Consider the following 18295-nt stretch of genomic DNA (forward strand, 5'->3'; position numbering starts at 1 on the left):
GTCTGGCCTCAGGCTGTCAGACCCTTCTCTCCCCCAGCGCCTCTGAGCCAGACACAAGTCTGTCTCATGCCAGTTCCAAAGGAGCTCTCAAGTCTGATGATGCTGGGGAGGAGGCAGAGGCAGTTGATGGCAAGCTGTCAATTTTTATCCACAAGAGAGAGGATCAGTCATCTCATGAAGTCCTGCAACCACTTCTGAGGTACGATTTCCCCAAATATTTTAGTTTTAATTATGTTTTTGCAAGATAATTTGTATTTCACTGACTGGCGTGTTCTTCCACTCTCTGCACAATGTAGCAGCTCTGAGGGACGTCCCTTTCGACTTGGAACAGGAGCAAATATGGAAAAGGTGGTAAAGATGGACCGGGACATGACAAAAGTAAGAGTTTTAATATGAATGACAAATACACAAGAACTCAGTAGAGTTTATTCTCAGTATGAAAAGTATTGTTCATGCAGCTGCCATTCACTCTGTCCTATTTTAAACCTTCCCCAGAATGGAAACTGTGAGGTGATCACAGAAGAGGCATCTGCTGCCCTGAGGAAGGCCAACAAATGGGCCCAGTCTGGTCTGATAGTGAGTGTTGGTCCACCTGTCGAGATTTTGGCCCAAGAGACTGCAGGTGGCATTACCACTGGTGATAAGAAGAAAACTGCTCAGACGGCTGTTTGCAGGGACAGGAATGCTGAGTTGGCCAGGTGCTGCTTCCTTGATTTTAGTGATTTGATACGCAGATTAACATTTCAGTATTTAAAGTACTCCTCTCTCAGTCCTCATTTATGCAACAAACAGAAAATGCCATATTTGGTAAATGTATATGATAGGCAGCCATCTTGACTGTGGTTGTAACATTCTAACTCTATTTTTAAATCTGCCTTGGATAGGTCAGACCCTGTCCGACCATTCATCAGTGGCCATGTTGCCAACAGTATGGCAGCTGAGGTTATTGCCTTGCTGCATAGTCTGCTCACTGCTCCAGAGTCCAACACTGCACAGATCTGGACGAGCACTGTGGAAAAAGTAAAGTATTAACATGGTCCTTACTTCATAGCAGTTATCATGCTTTGTGTCAGTGGCTGACACAGTAACTTTCTGCAGATGTTTCTAAAAGCTGGCATCTGTGTGACCATTTATGAGCTTTGCCATTAGCCTAATGCTTTCTTTCCCCTTGGTGTTAGGTGCTCTCCCATGCACTGATGTTTATCCCTCAGCTTGGGAAGTATGCTGAGAGCATCTTGGAGAATGGGAGCAGCAGTGGCAGAAAACTGGCTAAACTGCAGGCTATTGGCAGACAGGCTGTTGCTGCACTATGTGCACTTGGGGGCTTCAAAGAAACTATAAAGATTGGTTCTGAAGTTCAGGTTAGTGCAACTAGACAAAAAAACATACCCTGCTTGTGTATTAACATGTGCTGTGCTACAGTTTCCATTATTGATAGAATACTTCATTGTGGAGTAATCTTTTCCATCAATAGCGTTGACTGGCTTATTTACTGTGATACATCTGCTTTACAGGTAATAGGTAGAGGAGTGCTGGGGAGTGTGGGCATAGTTATGTCCATAAATGAACAAGAGGGCATTGCTACTGTCAAGTTTCCTTCCTGTGAGTACAGGAGAACTTGCAAAGCCTCAGACATCCTCGCAGTACCAATATCACGCCTCTGCACTCCAAGATCTGAGGTAAGAATTTCAGTTACATTCAGCTACAGATTCCTTATTTTTTGGGAAAACAGAAACCTCATGCTCACTCTGTTCCACTCTTGCCTCCCATCCCTAACAGGCCCTACCTCTGTATAAGCTCTCTATCACAGAGAAGGTGGTACAGGCAGTGCAGTCTATGCTCCTGCCACAGGAGGGCAGTCTCTCCATTCACACTTCTCTACCAGCTACTGGAGACGGCTCCAGCCCGGTCATGGCGGCGGTGCGGTTGCTCGCTGAAATCAGAACTAGGTTTGTAAACCCCACTGTGGAAAACCTTTTTTTTGGGGGGGGGAATATCTTTTAAATTTATATAATACGTGCAGTTGATCCTTCTGTGGAGACTCTGATTATGTGATTTAAGTTTACAAGTCCACAATTTTTATTTTTTTTTATTTTTCAGGGCTTGCCTGGTGATGGCACAGCTATTGGAGGATAGCTCGTTTTGTGAGGAGTTTATTCAGCAGTGTCCAGCTGCCGTTGAGGTTCTCAACCTGGTTGCCCAGGAGTGCAGCCCTGGTGAGCATGTTAGATCATATCAGCAACCAAAACTTCTCCGCACTGTACCGCGTGCGTCTAACAGTTTTTAAAAAAATCTTCTGCAGGAGAGCGTGTCAGCATGGTTGAGGCTCAATGTGAAAGAGTAAGGATGTTGTACCGGGATTGTGCTCGGCCACCACCTCCACCACTGCAAACAGACAGGCGGCAGGTGGGAGTTTACTTACTTACTTCTGGATTCAGTTTTGGTTTCATCTCTTACATTTTTGCATGAACCTGCCAAATGGTAGGAAAACAATTCGTCAGTTTGAATGCAGTGCCTGAAAAGTGTTAATTAACATTGACCATTATCAAAACAAGACCTAAGTTAAGTCTCACAAAAGGATTGAGATCAGTATTGAAAATCTTTTGATTGACTAATGGCTAAAGACATTTACGTTGTACTCTATTTCTACAAGCCGTAGTTCATTCAGTAATTACCTTTTTTTTTTATTCTGTTTCTTTTCTTATTCCCTTGATGTGCTTGTCATCCCAGCCCAAAGAAATCACCTGGTGTCCATCTAGAGTGTTCCCTCCTGTCCGTGCCTGCATGTTCTCATCCCGTCTCACCTCTGTCACCTTCCTGGCTGATCCAAGTGCTGGAGGAGGGCTGCCCCGTGGGACTTTCATTTATGCCACCTCTCCTGTACCAGTTCAGGTGGGCATGTTGAAGTGGAATCAACCTCTGCATTTATGCTGGCCATCTCAATTTATTGAGCAAGTTTTCAGCTCTTCTTTGACCCCACAGGCACCATCCTTTTACTGGGAGATAGAAGTTGTCTCCTATGGAGACTCTGAGGAGGACAGTGGCCCAATTGTGTCCTTTGGTTTTGCAACTGAGGCAGAGAAGAGAGATGGGGCATGGACCAACCCTGTTGGCACATGTTTGTTCCATAAGTATGTACCACTATATACTGAATATAGGAAACTCCAAAGTGCTCCTATGCTTAATCTCTGACTTCATTGCTAACTGCCATTATCTTTCTGTCTGTCGTTCTTTCTGTGCGTCTGTCTCTTCTCTGTCTGTGTGTGTGTGTGTGTGTGTGTGTGTGTGTGTCAGTAATGGTCGAGCGGTGCATTATAATGGTTCCAGTTTACTGCAGTGGAAGAGTGTCAGGCTGGATGTGGCTTTGCTACCTGGTAAGATATTATATATGATAGACAAACATAGATAAATATGCTTTTTTTCAAATACAGTCTGATATGTTCATTGTTAATTAGTCATCATAGAGATTATATAGAAATGCCTGCTATGTATTTGAAAACAGTTATCTGGCTTCAAGCATATCCTACTTCCAAGCTGTATTCTGTGTGGTTTACATTTAGTCATTATTTATACATGATTACCTTCCATTTGCTTCAGGTGATGTGGCAGGAATTGGCTGGGAGCGTTCTGAGGGTACTCCTCCACCTCCCGGTCAGGCCCCTAAAGGCAGGGTCTACTTTACCTACTGTGGCCAGCGGCTCAGCCCTATTCTGGATGATGTATCCGGTGGAATGTGGCCCCTGGTTCACATTCAAAAGAAGGTCGGTTTCTGCTCAACTAAATGACATTAGATTATGTTTGAACAAAGTTTGAGCTGCCGGTTAATTGTATTATCTGTTATTTGTAATATGTGTCATGTCTCTTTTGTTTTCTTCCATTTCTTTGTAGAATTCAAAGATCCGTGCTAACTTTGGAAGCCGGCCTTTTGCATACGCAGAAGGCCAAGCACACAGGAATGCAGCTGACCTGTGTGTAGACCTTGCAGAGGAAATAAGTGCAAATTTTGAAGCACTTCCCTTTGCTATGGCTTCAGACAGCGATAATGATGCAGGTGCAAGTGTTACTTCAGACTCTGGCTCCCATGGACCGCCTTGTCGGATTGCTGCTGTTGCAGTTGCTCAGCAACGTAAATTTTTCATGTTCATCTCAATTTTTATCCAAATTCTACAAGGTTTTCCTTATTTGCACGTGCTGCAAGTAGGTAACCTTTGTTTATTCCAAATTTCTCTTTGACTTTTGTGGTTGGCACAGAGTACAACAGTGACCTGTCATGCAACTACAAGGTGGAACTTAGTTACGAGAACCTTGTCACTTCTGGGCCTGACCCACATCCTCCACCAATCGCGGATGATGAGAGTGACGATGAGGACGATGACGATGTCCCGAGGGTTAGTGAAATCTCTCCTGCTCCAAGCCGAGTACAAAAAGGGTTTTACTGTGTATTTCATTATTAACATTGATTTGGGTTTGACATTAGGAGGATCACTATGCTCTTCTGGTGAAGGCCTGGGAGACAAAAGTGTTCCCTACAATTCGTAGGCGGTTCCGGAATGAGGCAGAGAGGAAATCTGGCCTGGACCAAATCAAGGGAGCTCTGCAGCTGGGTAAAGAATGAAAATGTATAATTGTAACATAATTAGAAGGTGTAGTATAACAGCAAATTACAATAACAAAACATTTAGTCTACAATGTCAATATCATTCGATTGAACTAAGAATAAACAGTTTCACAAAGTTTAATGTTACTGGCACCCCCACTGTGACATTACTTATAATTAGTAGAAAAGTTTTTTTTAATTAAAAAATAATGAATAGATATGGAGAATATAAAATTGTATGGCTTAAATGCCTATCTCTCAACAAATCAGACAATAACCAAAATAAGTGCTGGGGTCAAGTATTCAATTAATTGAAAACCTAATTTAGATAAACTTGTCAATGTCCATTCAAAAGCTTGTTTGGGTTTTTCTTTTTATCTGTGACACTGGTGGGTTTTCCCTGAAAACAGGCATGGTTGACATTGCAAGACAGACAGTGGAGTTCCTATATGAAGAGAATGGTGGCATTCCTCGTGATCTCTACCTCCCTACTATCGAGGACATTAAGGATGAGGCCAACAAGTTCACTACTGACAAAGTTCGCAAAGGTAAGGTTTGAAAATGTTGTAACTGGATGAAATGCTGTAAACATATAACACTGAACATACTTTTTTTTCTAAAAGGATTGCATTCTTTTAATGTAAGTAAAATCTGCTAAATGAATGTAGTATGATGTATTTCAGCTGACCTTGATGATAACATACTTTTTAAACACAGGGTTGACTGTGGTCATCCGCTGCCCTGACAGCAACAATACCAGCAGCACTACAGGGGGAACAGCACTGCCCAAATTTGCCATCCGTGGCATGTTAAAGACTTTTTGTTTGCATGGTGTGGTGCTGGATGTAGACTCTGTAAGTACAATCATTTGTAGTTCTATGTTTTATTACCTTCACAGTATATTTATTTTGAACATGTTTGTTTGTTAAGGCGAATGAACTGGTGCAGGTGGAGACATACCTGCGCAGTGAGGGTGTGCTGGTGAGATACTGGTACCCTATTGAGATGCTTGAACGTCCACCTGCCGGATCTCGACGCACTGCGGCTAATGGCTTAGTCTCATTGGACAGTAGCAACATTCAGATTCATAGGTAGCATGGATTCAGTGTGTATTAGTGTGTTATATCAGAAGCCTTCACCTGAACTCAGAATATATGTTTTACTGCTTTGCTTTAGGGAGCTTCTTCGCTGTGAGAGCGCGCTGGCCCGATTGTACTGCCGCATGGCCTTGCTGAACATCTTTGCCCCCAAAAATCCCCACACGTTCACTCGTCTCTTCCACATACCTGCTATCCGTGACATCACCTTGGAACACCTGCAGCTTCTGTCAAATCAGTTGCTGGCTCCACCCTTACCTGGTGAGTGCAAATAAATCTTGTACACAAGTGCATCTCTCATTATCATACAGCATTTCTCCTATGCTATTTCCTATGCTAAATATACCATTTTTGTTCTTCCTGCAGATGGCACCATTAGTTCTAGTTCTATTCTGTTGGCCCAGTCGGTGCTTCACAACCTTGAGGGCCAAAGCTGCTCTCCCACAGACCTGTTTTATCAGGGCAATGCTCAGCCCATCCGGGAATGGTTGACAGTGGCTATCACCCGTGCCTTGCATCAAGGAGAGGAAAGTTTACTGGAGCTCACAAAGCAGATCTGCTGCTTCCTACAGGTCAGCTCTGCCAGCCAGTGCATGATGCGATGCAGTCTGCCTACATACCCACCAGCTGATAAACCATTCTTGTAATTTGGTAACTTTTACAGAATGCACCTGAACAGTTTACATCTGAGGAGTTCCCTGTGACAGAGTCCAAGGTTAGCATGGACGTCAGTTTTCCAGGCGCCGCATTTGTGATCGTGTCTTGCAAAGAAAGTCAGCTTGGCTGCCGGAAAGAGTGAGTTACATTTGATGAGTAAAGATCATGAATTATCAATTCATTTGTGTTATATTTTTCTATTTTTTTTTTCATTTTGATATTCTTTCTTTTCAACTCCAATAGCTCAAGCCTTTACAAGGCCCCCTGGGCTCGAGTCATGGTGTATGGCCTGGGTCACAAAGTGCGTAGAAATGGTCAGCTAAATCTGATGGAGGCTGTGTGTTATCCTCTGGATGCCTCTCCTACCAACACAGGCCTTACTCCCCCTCCCACTACCAACCAGTACCCCTCTGTTATCATCCCCACTGATAAAGTGCACATCAAACTGGGTGAGTATTTTGGTCTCAAAAGAAAATTCATAGTAACTATGTCAGATTTTCTTACTTGAGCCGCTGTCTTGATTGTAGGGGTGTCGCCCCCTCCTGGTGCTGTAGTGGTGCTACACTCCTTGCCACTAGAGTTTCCTCTGGCCATGGCATTTGCTGAACAACTGTTGACATGGAAGCTTGGGGAGAGCAGTGACCGATCAGAGGATGAGCTGGACACTGTGCCCTCATCAGTGCTGCTGCAGGTTGTAGAGCTGCTAGGTAGGATGCACACCCTTTATTCATAAAATTTGTATATAAATATGCTTTATGTTTATTTAACCACAGTAAAATATTACTCAATAATCTAACAAGCGGTTTGAATATTACCGATTATTATTGAAGCACTTTTTTTCAATGCAATCTTTGAATATAAAAAAGTTTTTTTTTTTTTTTTTAGATTAAAAAAATAACAGATTGTGAGCCAATTAAACTCACTTGTAAATAATTCTTAAAGCGATACAATGTAACTTCTCAAAAATCCCACTATGGAGCTCCCCCTACAGGCTTGGAGGTAATGTACGGTTACACTGTCGTAAATACAACACCCTTTCACTTTCACGTTTCACGTTTGTTGACGAACCGGCGAGGAGTCAGAAGGTGCAAGCTATGTCGACCGAGAAGGTAAGAGTAATCAAATGTACCTGGGAGCGTGAGAGGGGTCTATTTGTTTTTGCGGTAGGTGTGCCAGAAAGCAAGTCGAAGTACTTCCGCTCAGCTCCCGGGCCGGTCCAGAAAAGTTACATAGCGCAGTTTTTCCAACTCAGACCCCCGAAGGGCATAGGAGACAGGCCAATCTTAATATTAAAACTCATTCTAGCCGCACAATTTTTTTCAAGCTGTTATTTTAAGGTAGAAATGTTACATAGTATTGCTTTAACCACTATATCTGCCAAATATTGAATTTACCATACATGAAGAGAACTTTCCCAAGATTCAAAATTTTCTGAGATTTTCTTATTTTTACTTATGTTCTCAGGTGGTTTGCTTTGGACCACCGATCTGGCTCCCTCCATCAAAGAACTCGTCTTTCACTTGTTAGCTGAACTTTTGCGGAAGATCCACCACTTGGAGCAACGCAAGAGCCCTGCAGGCCTTTCCAGCTCCATTGCTCTTCTACTGAACCCCTGCCTCGCAGTGCTCATGGCCCTGCAGACAGAACTCCGCAAATTATATGACCGAGAAACTCAGGGATGGACTGCTGGAGGGGCTGGAGCAGGGGGATCTTCATCTGGAGGTGTTGCGTTGGGACTGGGGGCGGAGCAGAGCCGGTTCTCCACCTACTTCCACGCCCTAATGGAGGCGTGTCTGGCTGTGGCAGAGGTCACGCTTCCCCTCAATGTTGGCAGCTCGTCAATGGGAGCTCTGTCCTCAACCAGTGCCCCTAACCTTAGTGACTCTTCTTCATCCTCTTCATCGTCCCCAGGCCAGACACCACAAAGCCCCAGTCTGTTATCTAAACGTAAGAAAGTGAAGATGAAGCGTGAGAGAGCTGCAGCAGCGGTAGCAGCAGTAGTCTCTGGGAAACGGGGGAGTGGAGGTGCAAGGCTGTCAGAGAGTGACAGTGCTCTGCTGAACATGGCAGGTAGTAAACCTGAGGATATGCTGTGGTTCCACCGCTGTCTCACTCTCCTCATGATTTTGAGACACCTCGCCAACAAGGACCCGCAGGGCTTAAGTGTAACCAGCGATGCAGTGACAGATGCCTGCCAAGCGCTGGTGGGTCCCACTGCCCATAGTCGCCTCCTGGTGCTCTCAGGTATCCCCACACACCTGGAGGAGGCTGTGGTTCGAAATGCTATCCGCAGGGCGTGCAATGCACATGGAGGGCTCTTCAAAGATGAAGTCTTCATCCCTCTGCAGGACGAAGACCCCAAGAAGAAAACAGGAGCTGGGGTTTCGAGCCCCCAGGATGGCAAAGTGGGTCCAGAACCCGAACGAACCTTCGCCAACAATGCAGGTCCAGAGAGTCCTGACAGCTCCAGCAGTGTCACTCCAGCTATGAGTGTGAGCGCGTCAGCTTCTACCAGCCAGACCTCCATTTGCAGCTCATCTCAAGGGGTCTCCCGCACTGCCAGTGAACTGTCTGTTGATCAGGAGCTTTTAGCTGTTCCACCTCTCACCCCTGCTGCTGCTTCTGCTGTTCCATACCCTCAACAGGGCCCCCAAGACCCTCAGACGGTTTCTAGTCAGGAAAGTCTAGATACTTCCCTGTGTAGCACAGGAAGCCTAGGGAGTCTAGGCAGCTTTGGAGAGCCTCTCGACAGTGCAGAAACACCATCTGTGTCGGAAGGGGGCTCAATGCACACAGTCACTTCCTTGGAGAGCAATGCAGTCGAGGCCAGGCCCATCAAAGGCTATGCTGTCATTGAGGTAGGTTGATTTGGATAATTGTTAAGATTCAGTCTGTTTTATTTTGTTTTTTTGGAGTTTAGTCAATAAACTGGTTACATTTATTTTTTGTGAAAAATAGGTTCGCTCTCGGGCGAAGGTGGAGAAGATTCGTGCTAGTCTTTTCAACAGCAGTGACCTGATTGGCTTGTCCAGTCTGGAAGGTGAGGAGGAGCTGATGGAGCTGACCAATGAGGAGATCCTCACTGCTTCTAGTGTCAACCAAAGCCTCTTCGACACACAGGGAAGCTCTGCACTTGAAGACTACTTCCTGGACAAGTCAATCAAAGGTTCATTTTGGACTCAGATACTTACAGCTTTTACTCAGTGTCCTTATTTCTGCTAAACTAAAATCTAAAATGATGTATCTCTGTCCACCAAGGTGACAAGCTTGTGCCTGGAGCGCGAGATGTCCTCACAGATATTTTTAAGAGTTGTGTGCACTCGGAGCAGATGCTGAGCCTCACACCAGCCAAGCCTGTTAAAGTGTCTGAAATTTACCTCAGCAAAGAGCAGATAAACTCTCAGACACCGGGCAACCTACTCCATACTTTCTTCACCAATGTTCGTGCTCCCAAGAAAGTGCTCGAAGACCAACTTACTCAGGTATGTAACAAGTGGTGAACAGTAAGGCCGGGCCTTCTTTCATTCACTTTGGTCCCCTGCCCTCTACTCCATTCATTTGCTTCTACTCATGAAATTGCTTTATTCTCATCAGTGGTGATGTTGAACTTTGAACACTGACTGTGATCAATAGTTTTGGAGACTAATCTGCTTGTCCTCCTTTGCAGTCAGTTTTAAAACAATATCTCAAATGTCAAACCTTAAATCTGTTCTTGCTTCACATATACATTACAAAGAATAATGAATACTAATGTACTAAAATAATAATACTGTTAATACTGTACATTTCAGATACCTTATACATTTTTTTATTTATTTTTTTATTCTTATTTTATATTTTTTATTCATTTTTATTCATATTTAATTTTAATTATCTTTTTATTGGTAGCTGGACAAGGAAGGATTTCACTGCACATTGTACTGTGTATGATTGTGTATGTGACAAATAAAACTATCTTGAATCTGTTTCCACTCAGATTCTTAGAAAGTATGGAACTCCCAAGTCAAACAAGAACAAGTACAGCAAGGCAGGAAAAGAACAGCATCAAGCCAAGGTAGTGAGCACAAAGAGACCCATTACCAAGCCTCCCACCAAGGAAAAGTCTGTGCTCAACAGTGTCAGGTGAGTCATTTCCCGCACGTTACTTAAGACGTAGGCATGTTTGTTGGGGGCGTAAGCACACGGACACGATAACTGAATTTATTTTGCTCGTCTATTCTCTTCACCAGAACTGCACTGAGTGAGAAGAAGACCGTCTTGAAGCCAAAATCCCCAGAGAAATCTAGACCAGATGAGAAGGATGTGGAAAAATCTCCTGCTAAAAAAACTGAAGGTTGTCAAAGAAAAATCACACACACTTTGGCACGCATCATTGAATGCATTTGTTGATATGTTTTCAAAATGTCACCAAAAAAAGGTTCAAAGTGCCAAATAGCAAAGTAATAGTAGTAGTAAAGTGTTGGCTATTTGTGTTGCCTTTTAAATGAAACCATGTGAAACATTGAGAGGTGAAGCTGACCGTTAACGCCTTATTCTCAATTCCCTTTACAGTTACTCAATAACTTTAGTCTTAAAATGGAGACAATCACTTTTAAAAGATATTTCTATACTTTTAAGAGCTTTAATGTCTAAACCTGACCTTAAATTAGGATGTGAATGCCCTCAGAATAAAGCTGTGAGGTTGCACTTTGATATTCATATATATACAGCGAAATCTTGAATGTGTTTTGGTAAACAGTTAAAATAACAAAGTGTCAAAATATTTCAGTTTTGTTGTGACACTGTGTCTGGGAATCGCCTCACTCTCTGTTTTGTTTTCCTTAGTCCCAGAGGAGAAGTACCTTACACTGGAAGGCTTTCATAAGTTTGCTGTTGACCGTGCAAAGCAGGATGTCCGCAGCCTCTGGAGGGCCATTTTGGCTTGTGGTTATGACCTTCACTTTGACAGGTGAGACTTTGAGAGTCGTACCCTAAAGAAGAGTACCTGTAAAGAGTCTACTTTGACCCTCAAAAAGTAAAAATCAATTGAAAACTCAATGGTATTACCTGCATGACAGCACTCCTATATTTATCAGCTATCATATTTATGTTTTTTATATAGTGATTGTATAAACTGTAAAAGTTGGAGCCCTTTATCTAACAGCACCTGTGTCTCCTCACTAGGTGCACGTGTATAGACACTCGTCACGCCCAAAAGGCCTGTAGAAAGTGGAGCTTGGAAATGGATGTGGCATTGGTACAGTATATCAACAGGTTGTGTCGTCACCTGGCTATCACACCTGCAAGACTCCACCCCCATGAAGCGTATCTGGACCCCAGTGATGCTGCTGATCCTCGCGTGGCCCCTCTGCTCAGTAAGTGCACGGACTGCGGGCACAAGAAGAATGCATTTACCATGATTGATTCAAGAAGACCCCTCCCTCTTCTGCAGTGATGCGATTGTCTGAATTGATTCGACGCTGTCATCTGTAATGTGCTGCATATTTTCTCCCTGGATTTATTAGTCATCGATAACTTTTTATGTATTAACGGATTCTTTCAGATGTACCTGTGGAGAGCCTGCGTTTGCGCTTCGCTTTGCTGCAGTCCCTCAACAACACTCTGGAGAGTTTCTTCCTTCCACTAGTGGAGCTGAGACAGACATTTACATATCAGAACAGTATTGCTGCGCTGTTGTGTGAGGCTAAAGGTAAGCAGGACCTCGACACATGCAAAGTCGTGACAAAGCCACCTGTGTACATTAGAACTGCATAACTATGTAATTGTTTTCTCTTATTTTAGAATCTTGTGTTAATCTTGTTTTCTACACTGGTAATAGGTTTGATCTTCTACGACACAAAGGTCACCATAATGAACAGAGTGCTGAATGCCACGGTGCAGCGAACAGCTGACCATGCTGCTCCAGAGATTACACTGGACCCTCTGGAAATTGTTGGAGGTAGGCTTTCTTGTCAACCGTCCATCTCCCGTCCACCCCCACCCCAATTTTCTCTGCTTCTCACATTGCAACATTCTTTTTGTGCATCTGGCATTTGTCCCTCAGGTGAGATCAGATCATCAGAGAACACATATTTCTGCCAGGCAGCACGCCAGCTATCTTGTGTGCCGTCATCCCAACTGTGTGTGAAACTCGCCAGTGGAGGAGACCCAACCTATGCCTTCAACATCCGCTTCACTGGAGAGGAAGTTCATGGCACAAGTTAGAATTTCTTCATGTTTTTTGCTTAACTTCAAGGTATTCAATTATTTATTTACTTACAAACCTTACTGTACCTGCTATGAATATGTTGTCATTTCAGGTGGCTCGTTTAGACACTTCCTGTGGCAGGTGTGTAAGGAGTTACAGAGCTCTGCGCTCTCCCTGTTGCTCCCCTGTCCCAGTGCTGCAGCCAATCGCAACAAGGTAACATTTTCACCGTGATCTGTTTTTGCTATGTTTGTTCTTCTCAACAAGGCATACTGTGCATGAAATCGAGTTGAGATCAGCCTGTTAATGCATGAAATGTCAGTGTTCTCTCCCAGGTTTTAAAATGCAACCGTGCATGTTTTTTTAAATTATAAAAGTCACATTTAGCTGGCAGGAAATATTTATTATTAATTGTGCCGTCTCCTATGTTCATTTTTTGTTTTTTTCCCCTTTTTTTCTCATTGCTGTTCTTAGGGGAAGTACATCCTGACTCCCTGCCCTATCAGCTATGCAGAAGAACAGCTGTTGCACTTCTTTGGTCAGCTACTGGGCATAGCCATTCGTGCAGATGTGCCACTTCCTTTGGACTTGTTAGGCTCCTTTTGGAAGGGCCTGGTGGGCGAACCTCTTGACCCAGAGCAGGACTTGCAGGAAGCTGACATGCTCACTTACAACTATGTCAAGAAATTTGAAAATGTAAGGGACTATCCCTGTGTGTCAATGCAGTTGCTTAGTGTGCTAATTTGTTTTTGTTGAGCTAGTGTTGTTTCAAATGTAATATGGCAATAAGTGTGACTGTTGCACTATGTGAATATTTACAGCTCCCTAGGGTTCGAGCTTAGTACACAGGTAATACCACAGTGATGTTGACAATTAAGTGTAAACCCCATACAAAGCAACTAAAGCAACATCAGCACTTTAAAAAAATGTCTAGTTTTAGCTTATCTATCATTAGATCGCACTTATTAACTCATTGGCTGCCAGCCATTTTCAGTTCAGAGACACCCATACTGCCAAGTGTTTTACAGTATTTTGACTGATTTTCCAAGACCCACAGAAAAGTGTGTCTTATGACTATGTACACACCGAAATTACCAAACGAAAGAGTAGACTCTCTTCTTTCATCAGGAAAAAAAAGTTTGTTTCTACCATTTTCAGTCCTTTAGTAATAGACAGTAGAACATAGGTTGGTTTCACCAAAAACAGCTGTTTGACCCAAAAAACGGAGAAAACACGCTTTTTCTTTTTTTGTGCAAAGTGGCACTGCTGCCACCTTGCGGGTAATTTTGCCAGTATATTCTCTGTTTAGTGTTTACAAGCCTAAGATTTAGTGGCGAACTCCGCTAGATTGTCCCCCAAAAAACGCAATTGACGTCTATAGACGTCTTTGGCAGTCAGCGTTTTTTTTAAATTGACGTCTATAGACGTCAATGGCACCGAAAGAGTTAACTCAAAATGGCAAGTGTAAGTGTGTGTTTTCAAGCAAAACCTCTGTCCTTCCCTTTCATTATTATTGATCTAGTGTTCTCTAACTTTGCAGGTGACTGATGAGAGTGAGCTTGAGGCCCTGTGTGCCGAAATCTCCTCCCAGCACCATTCAGGTGAAAGCCCAGACTCCCCAAGCCGGCCCTGCTGCACTTTTACGTACGTCACTATGACTGGTGAAGAGGTGGAGCTTTGTCAGGGAGGGCACAGCCTCACTGTCAGGTACACTCCAGCTCAGCTGATTAGTACCGTTTATGTTCTTGTTGATGCTATCTTTATGCAGTGAACATTACCTGAAAGCCACAGCACATTACAATGTGTTTTCATTGTCTACATTTCCCGTGTGTGTGTGTGTTAAGCTGGGAGAACAAGGATGTGTATGCACGGGCAGTGCGGAGCCTCCGTCTGAGGGAGCTGCAGAATGTGGAGTGTATGACCGCCGTGCGTGCAGGGCTCAGTTCCATCATTCCTCTGCAGCTGCTCACCATGCTCAGCCCCCTAGAGATCGAGCTGCGCACCTGTGGTTTGCCTTACATCAACCTGGAGTTCCTCAAGGTGAAGATTATATTTGTGTAATAGTGTGTCCTGAAATCAAAGCATGTATTACAGAAAGCATGTATAAACATCTCTTATCCCCTCAAATGAACCTGCTCTAGGTGAGTATCTTGCAGCTATGCCAGCGGAAGTTGTGCGTGTAGCCAACATAGTTTTACTATTTAATGCTGTCACCTGATATTATTAGACGTTAGACATTCCTAATTCCAGCCACTCTCTCCCTGTGCAGGCTCACACAATGTATCAAGTTGGTCTGATGGAGACAGACCAGCACATAGAGTTCTTTTGGACCGCCTTGGAGATGTTCACTCAGGAAGAGCTCTGCAAGTTCATCAAGTTTGCGTGCAACCAGGAGCGCATCCCGTTCACTTGCCCCTGCAAGGACGGGGGGCCAGACACCGCCCACGTTCCCCCGTACCCCATGAAGATCGCCCCTCCTGACGGAGCTGCAGGTAATGGCTAACAAGCTCTCAACAGGGCTCTGATTGAGCTTGAGGACGGCTATCTATCTGTTGGTGTACAAAGTACTATTGGGGATTACAGAGCAGCTCATCTTGCATTCTAACTTGATACAGACTTGAGTTGATAAATGTACCACGGATAAGATTGCTCAACACCCTTCCTTTTTTTTCACAGGGACAAACCTCTAATTGCTAGGAGTCGTTACACAGAAACTCATTGGCCTTCTGCAGTTCCATGGACATTTCCTGTGGATTTTGTTAAATTATTCTGTTTCCTCTCCAGGTCAGCCAGACTCGCGCTACATTCGAGTGGAGACTTGTATGTTCATGGTGAAACTGCCCCAGTACACTTCTTTGGATGCGATGCTGGAGAAACTGCGCTACGCCATCCACTACCGCGAAGACCCTCTGAGCGGCTAAGAAGACTTGACAACCCAACATTCCCAGGCTTATGTACCTAACATGTCACCCTTACGTTTAACCTCTTCCACCCTTTGTCCCCACTCTCCTGGACCTTCCTCTTAAACAGGCCACCACATGCTGTTCTGCAACAACAAGCCAGAAAGTAAATGAAATGGCATTTTGTTATCCGGTGGCATAATGTTTTGTTCATCTCTGCATTTTGTTGCAGTTTACACAGTCCTGCATTTCATGCTTATGCTTGACAGATATTCTTTCAGGGAATTCAGGGACGACGAGTTGATTCAGGACAGACGTTGCTAATAAGTCTGATCCAGTTGCACTGAGTTTGAGGCATTTAAGTGATACAACTGTGAGACTTTTTTGTTAACCTTTTCTTTCCCCTTCCTAACCCTTTTAAACAGAGGGTTTCGGTATGTGAATATAACAACTTAATGGGATAACTTCAGATCAGCACTTTGCAGTTGCATGTTCAATTGCTTAACGTTTGGCACTTTAGGAGTGGTTTCTGCAAATCTAGCTCTTCTCTGAGTTGCTGGAGTTGGCATTGCCATAAAGGTAAAAATCAAACCTTTCCACTCCTAATGCTTAACCCAGCTGCCTCCCTCTGTTCTCTCTTTATGGGGGTCGTTGGTTCTGAACCATGCCTTTGCTGTAGGGGCTCTCTATTGAGAGGATTTTGCTGGTTGTCTGAAATAGGAAAACCCAAATGATTTTCAAAGAAAAATCTTACCTTTGAGACGGAGGTACAATTACTCAAACGAGAAAGGAAATGCGTGGTAATGCCTGCTTTTGATCGCATTAGCTAGAAGCAGGCAGAAGATGTGAACAAGTGCTGTACACGATATTATGTAGTTTTACTGCCTGTTTGAAAAAAAGAAAAAACAATGACCTAATGGACAGACTAACCTATGCCTATGTAATCTGAGTACAATTTATTAAAGTCTCTGAAGGGAGAATATTTAAGAAATGTAAAAATTCATATTAATCTATCAGTTTATGAAGTTTCTCTTCATTCTTTTGATATCTGAGAAGCAGCATGATAGGTGAGGTGGACTGAATGATAACTGAGGCCTGCTGGTTCAGATATTACTTGCATTTCAGATTTGTGAAACCTGTGTGGCTTTCTTAAAATGGGATGGAGATCTCATGAGCTGCTCTCCCACATTGTTTGTGTGCTACTGAATGTGCATCAAGCTTCCCTCTGCTCCCCATGACATACAATCTACACACGTACACTGGGGGAGTGGTGGTGGACTATCTTGAGTTCTGCCTTTTCATAGTTTACCTGAACAAAAGATGAACAGAAGTCTGCTTCTTTTTTTTTCTTTTTTTTCATTTGACCCATAACCAAATCTTTAGCTGTGTAAAAATTAGCTAGAAGAAAATGTAAATAGACTGAAGTTATGTTTGATGGCAGTTTTTAAACTTGCTTCTCACTTCACCTTATGGTTTTGTTTTTTGGTTTGCACTACTCTTCCAAGAAAAATTCTAAAATGAGCAAACTAGGTGATGTCTGTTGGATATCCAGTTTGTTGTGGTGTTATTTTTTATGAATTTTGGAAAATACCAATAATCTTATCACCTTTGTCTCGTTCTCAGATGGATTCAATTTCTTCTACTCATGGTGAAACATGTTTTCTTGTGTGGGTAAAATTGCCATTTTTCTTGGATAGAACTGATAAAACACGACAGAATTGACATTTATTGAATTGGATTAATGAATTGCTTGCAAGTTTTTGGTTTTGGTTCAGTTCTTTTGAAGGGTGATATACCGCTGCTAACGGGGATGCTCTCTCTTTGACTTCCTCCTCCTCAAGGGGGGTACATAAGGTTATAAAAAGGACATATCCATTAAAAGAGGCGTTGCGATAAAATGTGTGCTGTACATTTACTTGATATTTATTACAATTATTTATGGTTGCATTAACTTAACTTTTACTGTCTTACCTCTGCACATCAGAAACGTAACATATCTAAAAATGGATTATACAGATGTAAAGAATCAAATGGCATTTGAGATTTCTGTGTCATAATAAAGAAATGTCTTCATGTACAAATTTTGTTTGTCCGTATATCTTTTTTACTTTGACCAAGACATGTTCCTATTTTTTGTCAGATTGCTCATATGAGTTGCTGAGAAAAGCAAACTTTTATGGGATGTCTGACACAAATGGGGAGGTTGCATGTTTGACCACACTTGACTTAAATAGACGACATGTCTGTCGCATGCCTGCATAGACAATGAATGTTTACCATGACTGATCACTGAAGCATGTTTTGACTCCTATAGAACATGCTTTTCATGTAAGGCCCCGTGAGTGTGTGGTTATATCACTGACTAAACCAGACACCTTCAGGGAACAGCAAGTGCCTGGCCAGGCCAGTTCTAACTGGATCTGTAGTCATGCTCTTCACAGACGTGACTTGTTTTCCTCAGTCTTTGTATGCTACATTCAAAGGAAACCATCTACAAGCTGTGAGGAGTGTTGGTGTTTTCTGTATATTGCTCTTACCCTTGAGAAACTACAATGAATTAGCAGAGCTGTGACGAATGTAACTAATGCTCAGGAAAAACTTAAAGGCGGGGTAGGGGATCTTTTTCTGGAACATTTTTTTACATATTGCTTGAAATACTCTTCACACCCCCATTGCAACCAATTAATTAAAAGTTTTGACACAAATATGAAAAGTTTTAGTGGCCTCTAGAACGTACAATCTAGGAAAAACAGTATCCAATCATTGTGAACGGACCGTTCACAATGATTGGATTCTGATGCCATCTGTCAAACTGCAATCTGCTCCTCCCTACCAAACAGAATGATCTCAGTTTTGT

The 18295-nt window shown here is 43.1% G+C and overlaps 1 protein-coding gene across 1 annotated transcript in view; it reads left to right on the top strand.

The window, feature by feature from the left end:
- Window positions 1-17519, top strand: part of hectd4 (HECT domain E3 ubiquitin protein ligase 4) — a 35742-nt gene extending 18223 nt beyond the window's left edge. Inside the window, exons 37-76 of the mRNA XM_075468605.1 lie at window positions 13-199; window positions 297-378; window positions 496-698; window positions 885-1020; window positions 1179-1361; window positions 1515-1679; window positions 1780-1949; window positions 2101-2216; window positions 2303-2406; window positions 2731-2892; window positions 2983-3131; window positions 3295-3374; window positions 3598-3761; window positions 3889-4126; window positions 4252-4388; window positions 4478-4604; window positions 5008-5145; window positions 5315-5451; window positions 5528-5688; window positions 5774-5955; window positions 6061-6266; window positions 6359-6489; window positions 6595-6800; window positions 6879-7058; window positions 7816-9209; window positions 9310-9517; window positions 9610-9833; window positions 10328-10473; window positions 10581-10684; window positions 11176-11299; window positions 11515-11705; window positions 11894-12040; window positions 12170-12289; window positions 12395-12550; window positions 12651-12754; window positions 13013-13234; window positions 14079-14245; window positions 14383-14578; window positions 14808-15030; window positions 15323-17519. Of these exons, the coding sequence (XP_075324720.1) occupies window positions 13-199; window positions 297-378; window positions 496-698; window positions 885-1020; window positions 1179-1361; window positions 1515-1679; window positions 1780-1949; window positions 2101-2216; window positions 2303-2406; window positions 2731-2892; window positions 2983-3131; window positions 3295-3374; window positions 3598-3761; window positions 3889-4126; window positions 4252-4388; window positions 4478-4604; window positions 5008-5145; window positions 5315-5451; window positions 5528-5688; window positions 5774-5955; window positions 6061-6266; window positions 6359-6489; window positions 6595-6800; window positions 6879-7058; window positions 7816-9209; window positions 9310-9517; window positions 9610-9833; window positions 10328-10473; window positions 10581-10684; window positions 11176-11299; window positions 11515-11705; window positions 11894-12040; window positions 12170-12289; window positions 12395-12550; window positions 12651-12754; window positions 13013-13234; window positions 14079-14245; window positions 14383-14578; window positions 14808-15030; window positions 15323-15459 (7607 nt within the window). The 3' untranslated portion in view covers window positions 15460-17519. The remainder of the gene's footprint in view (window positions 1-12; window positions 200-296; window positions 379-495; window positions 699-884; window positions 1021-1178; window positions 1362-1514; window positions 1680-1779; window positions 1950-2100; window positions 2217-2302; window positions 2407-2730; window positions 2893-2982; window positions 3132-3294; window positions 3375-3597; window positions 3762-3888; window positions 4127-4251; window positions 4389-4477; window positions 4605-5007; window positions 5146-5314; window positions 5452-5527; window positions 5689-5773; window positions 5956-6060; window positions 6267-6358; window positions 6490-6594; window positions 6801-6878; window positions 7059-7815; window positions 9210-9309; window positions 9518-9609; window positions 9834-10327; window positions 10474-10580; window positions 10685-11175; window positions 11300-11514; window positions 11706-11893; window positions 12041-12169; window positions 12290-12394; window positions 12551-12650; window positions 12755-13012; window positions 13235-14078; window positions 14246-14382; window positions 14579-14807; window positions 15031-15322) is intronic.
- The last annotated feature ends 776 nt before the right edge of the window (window positions 17520-18295 follow it).

The sequence above is a fragment of the Odontesthes bonariensis genome, chromosome 6 (assembly GCF_027942865.1).
Source record: "Odontesthes bonariensis isolate fOdoBon6 chromosome 6, fOdoBon6.hap1, whole genome shotgun sequence".
NCBI lineage: Eukaryota > Metazoa > Chordata > Actinopteri > Atheriniformes > Atherinopsidae > Odontesthes > Odontesthes bonariensis.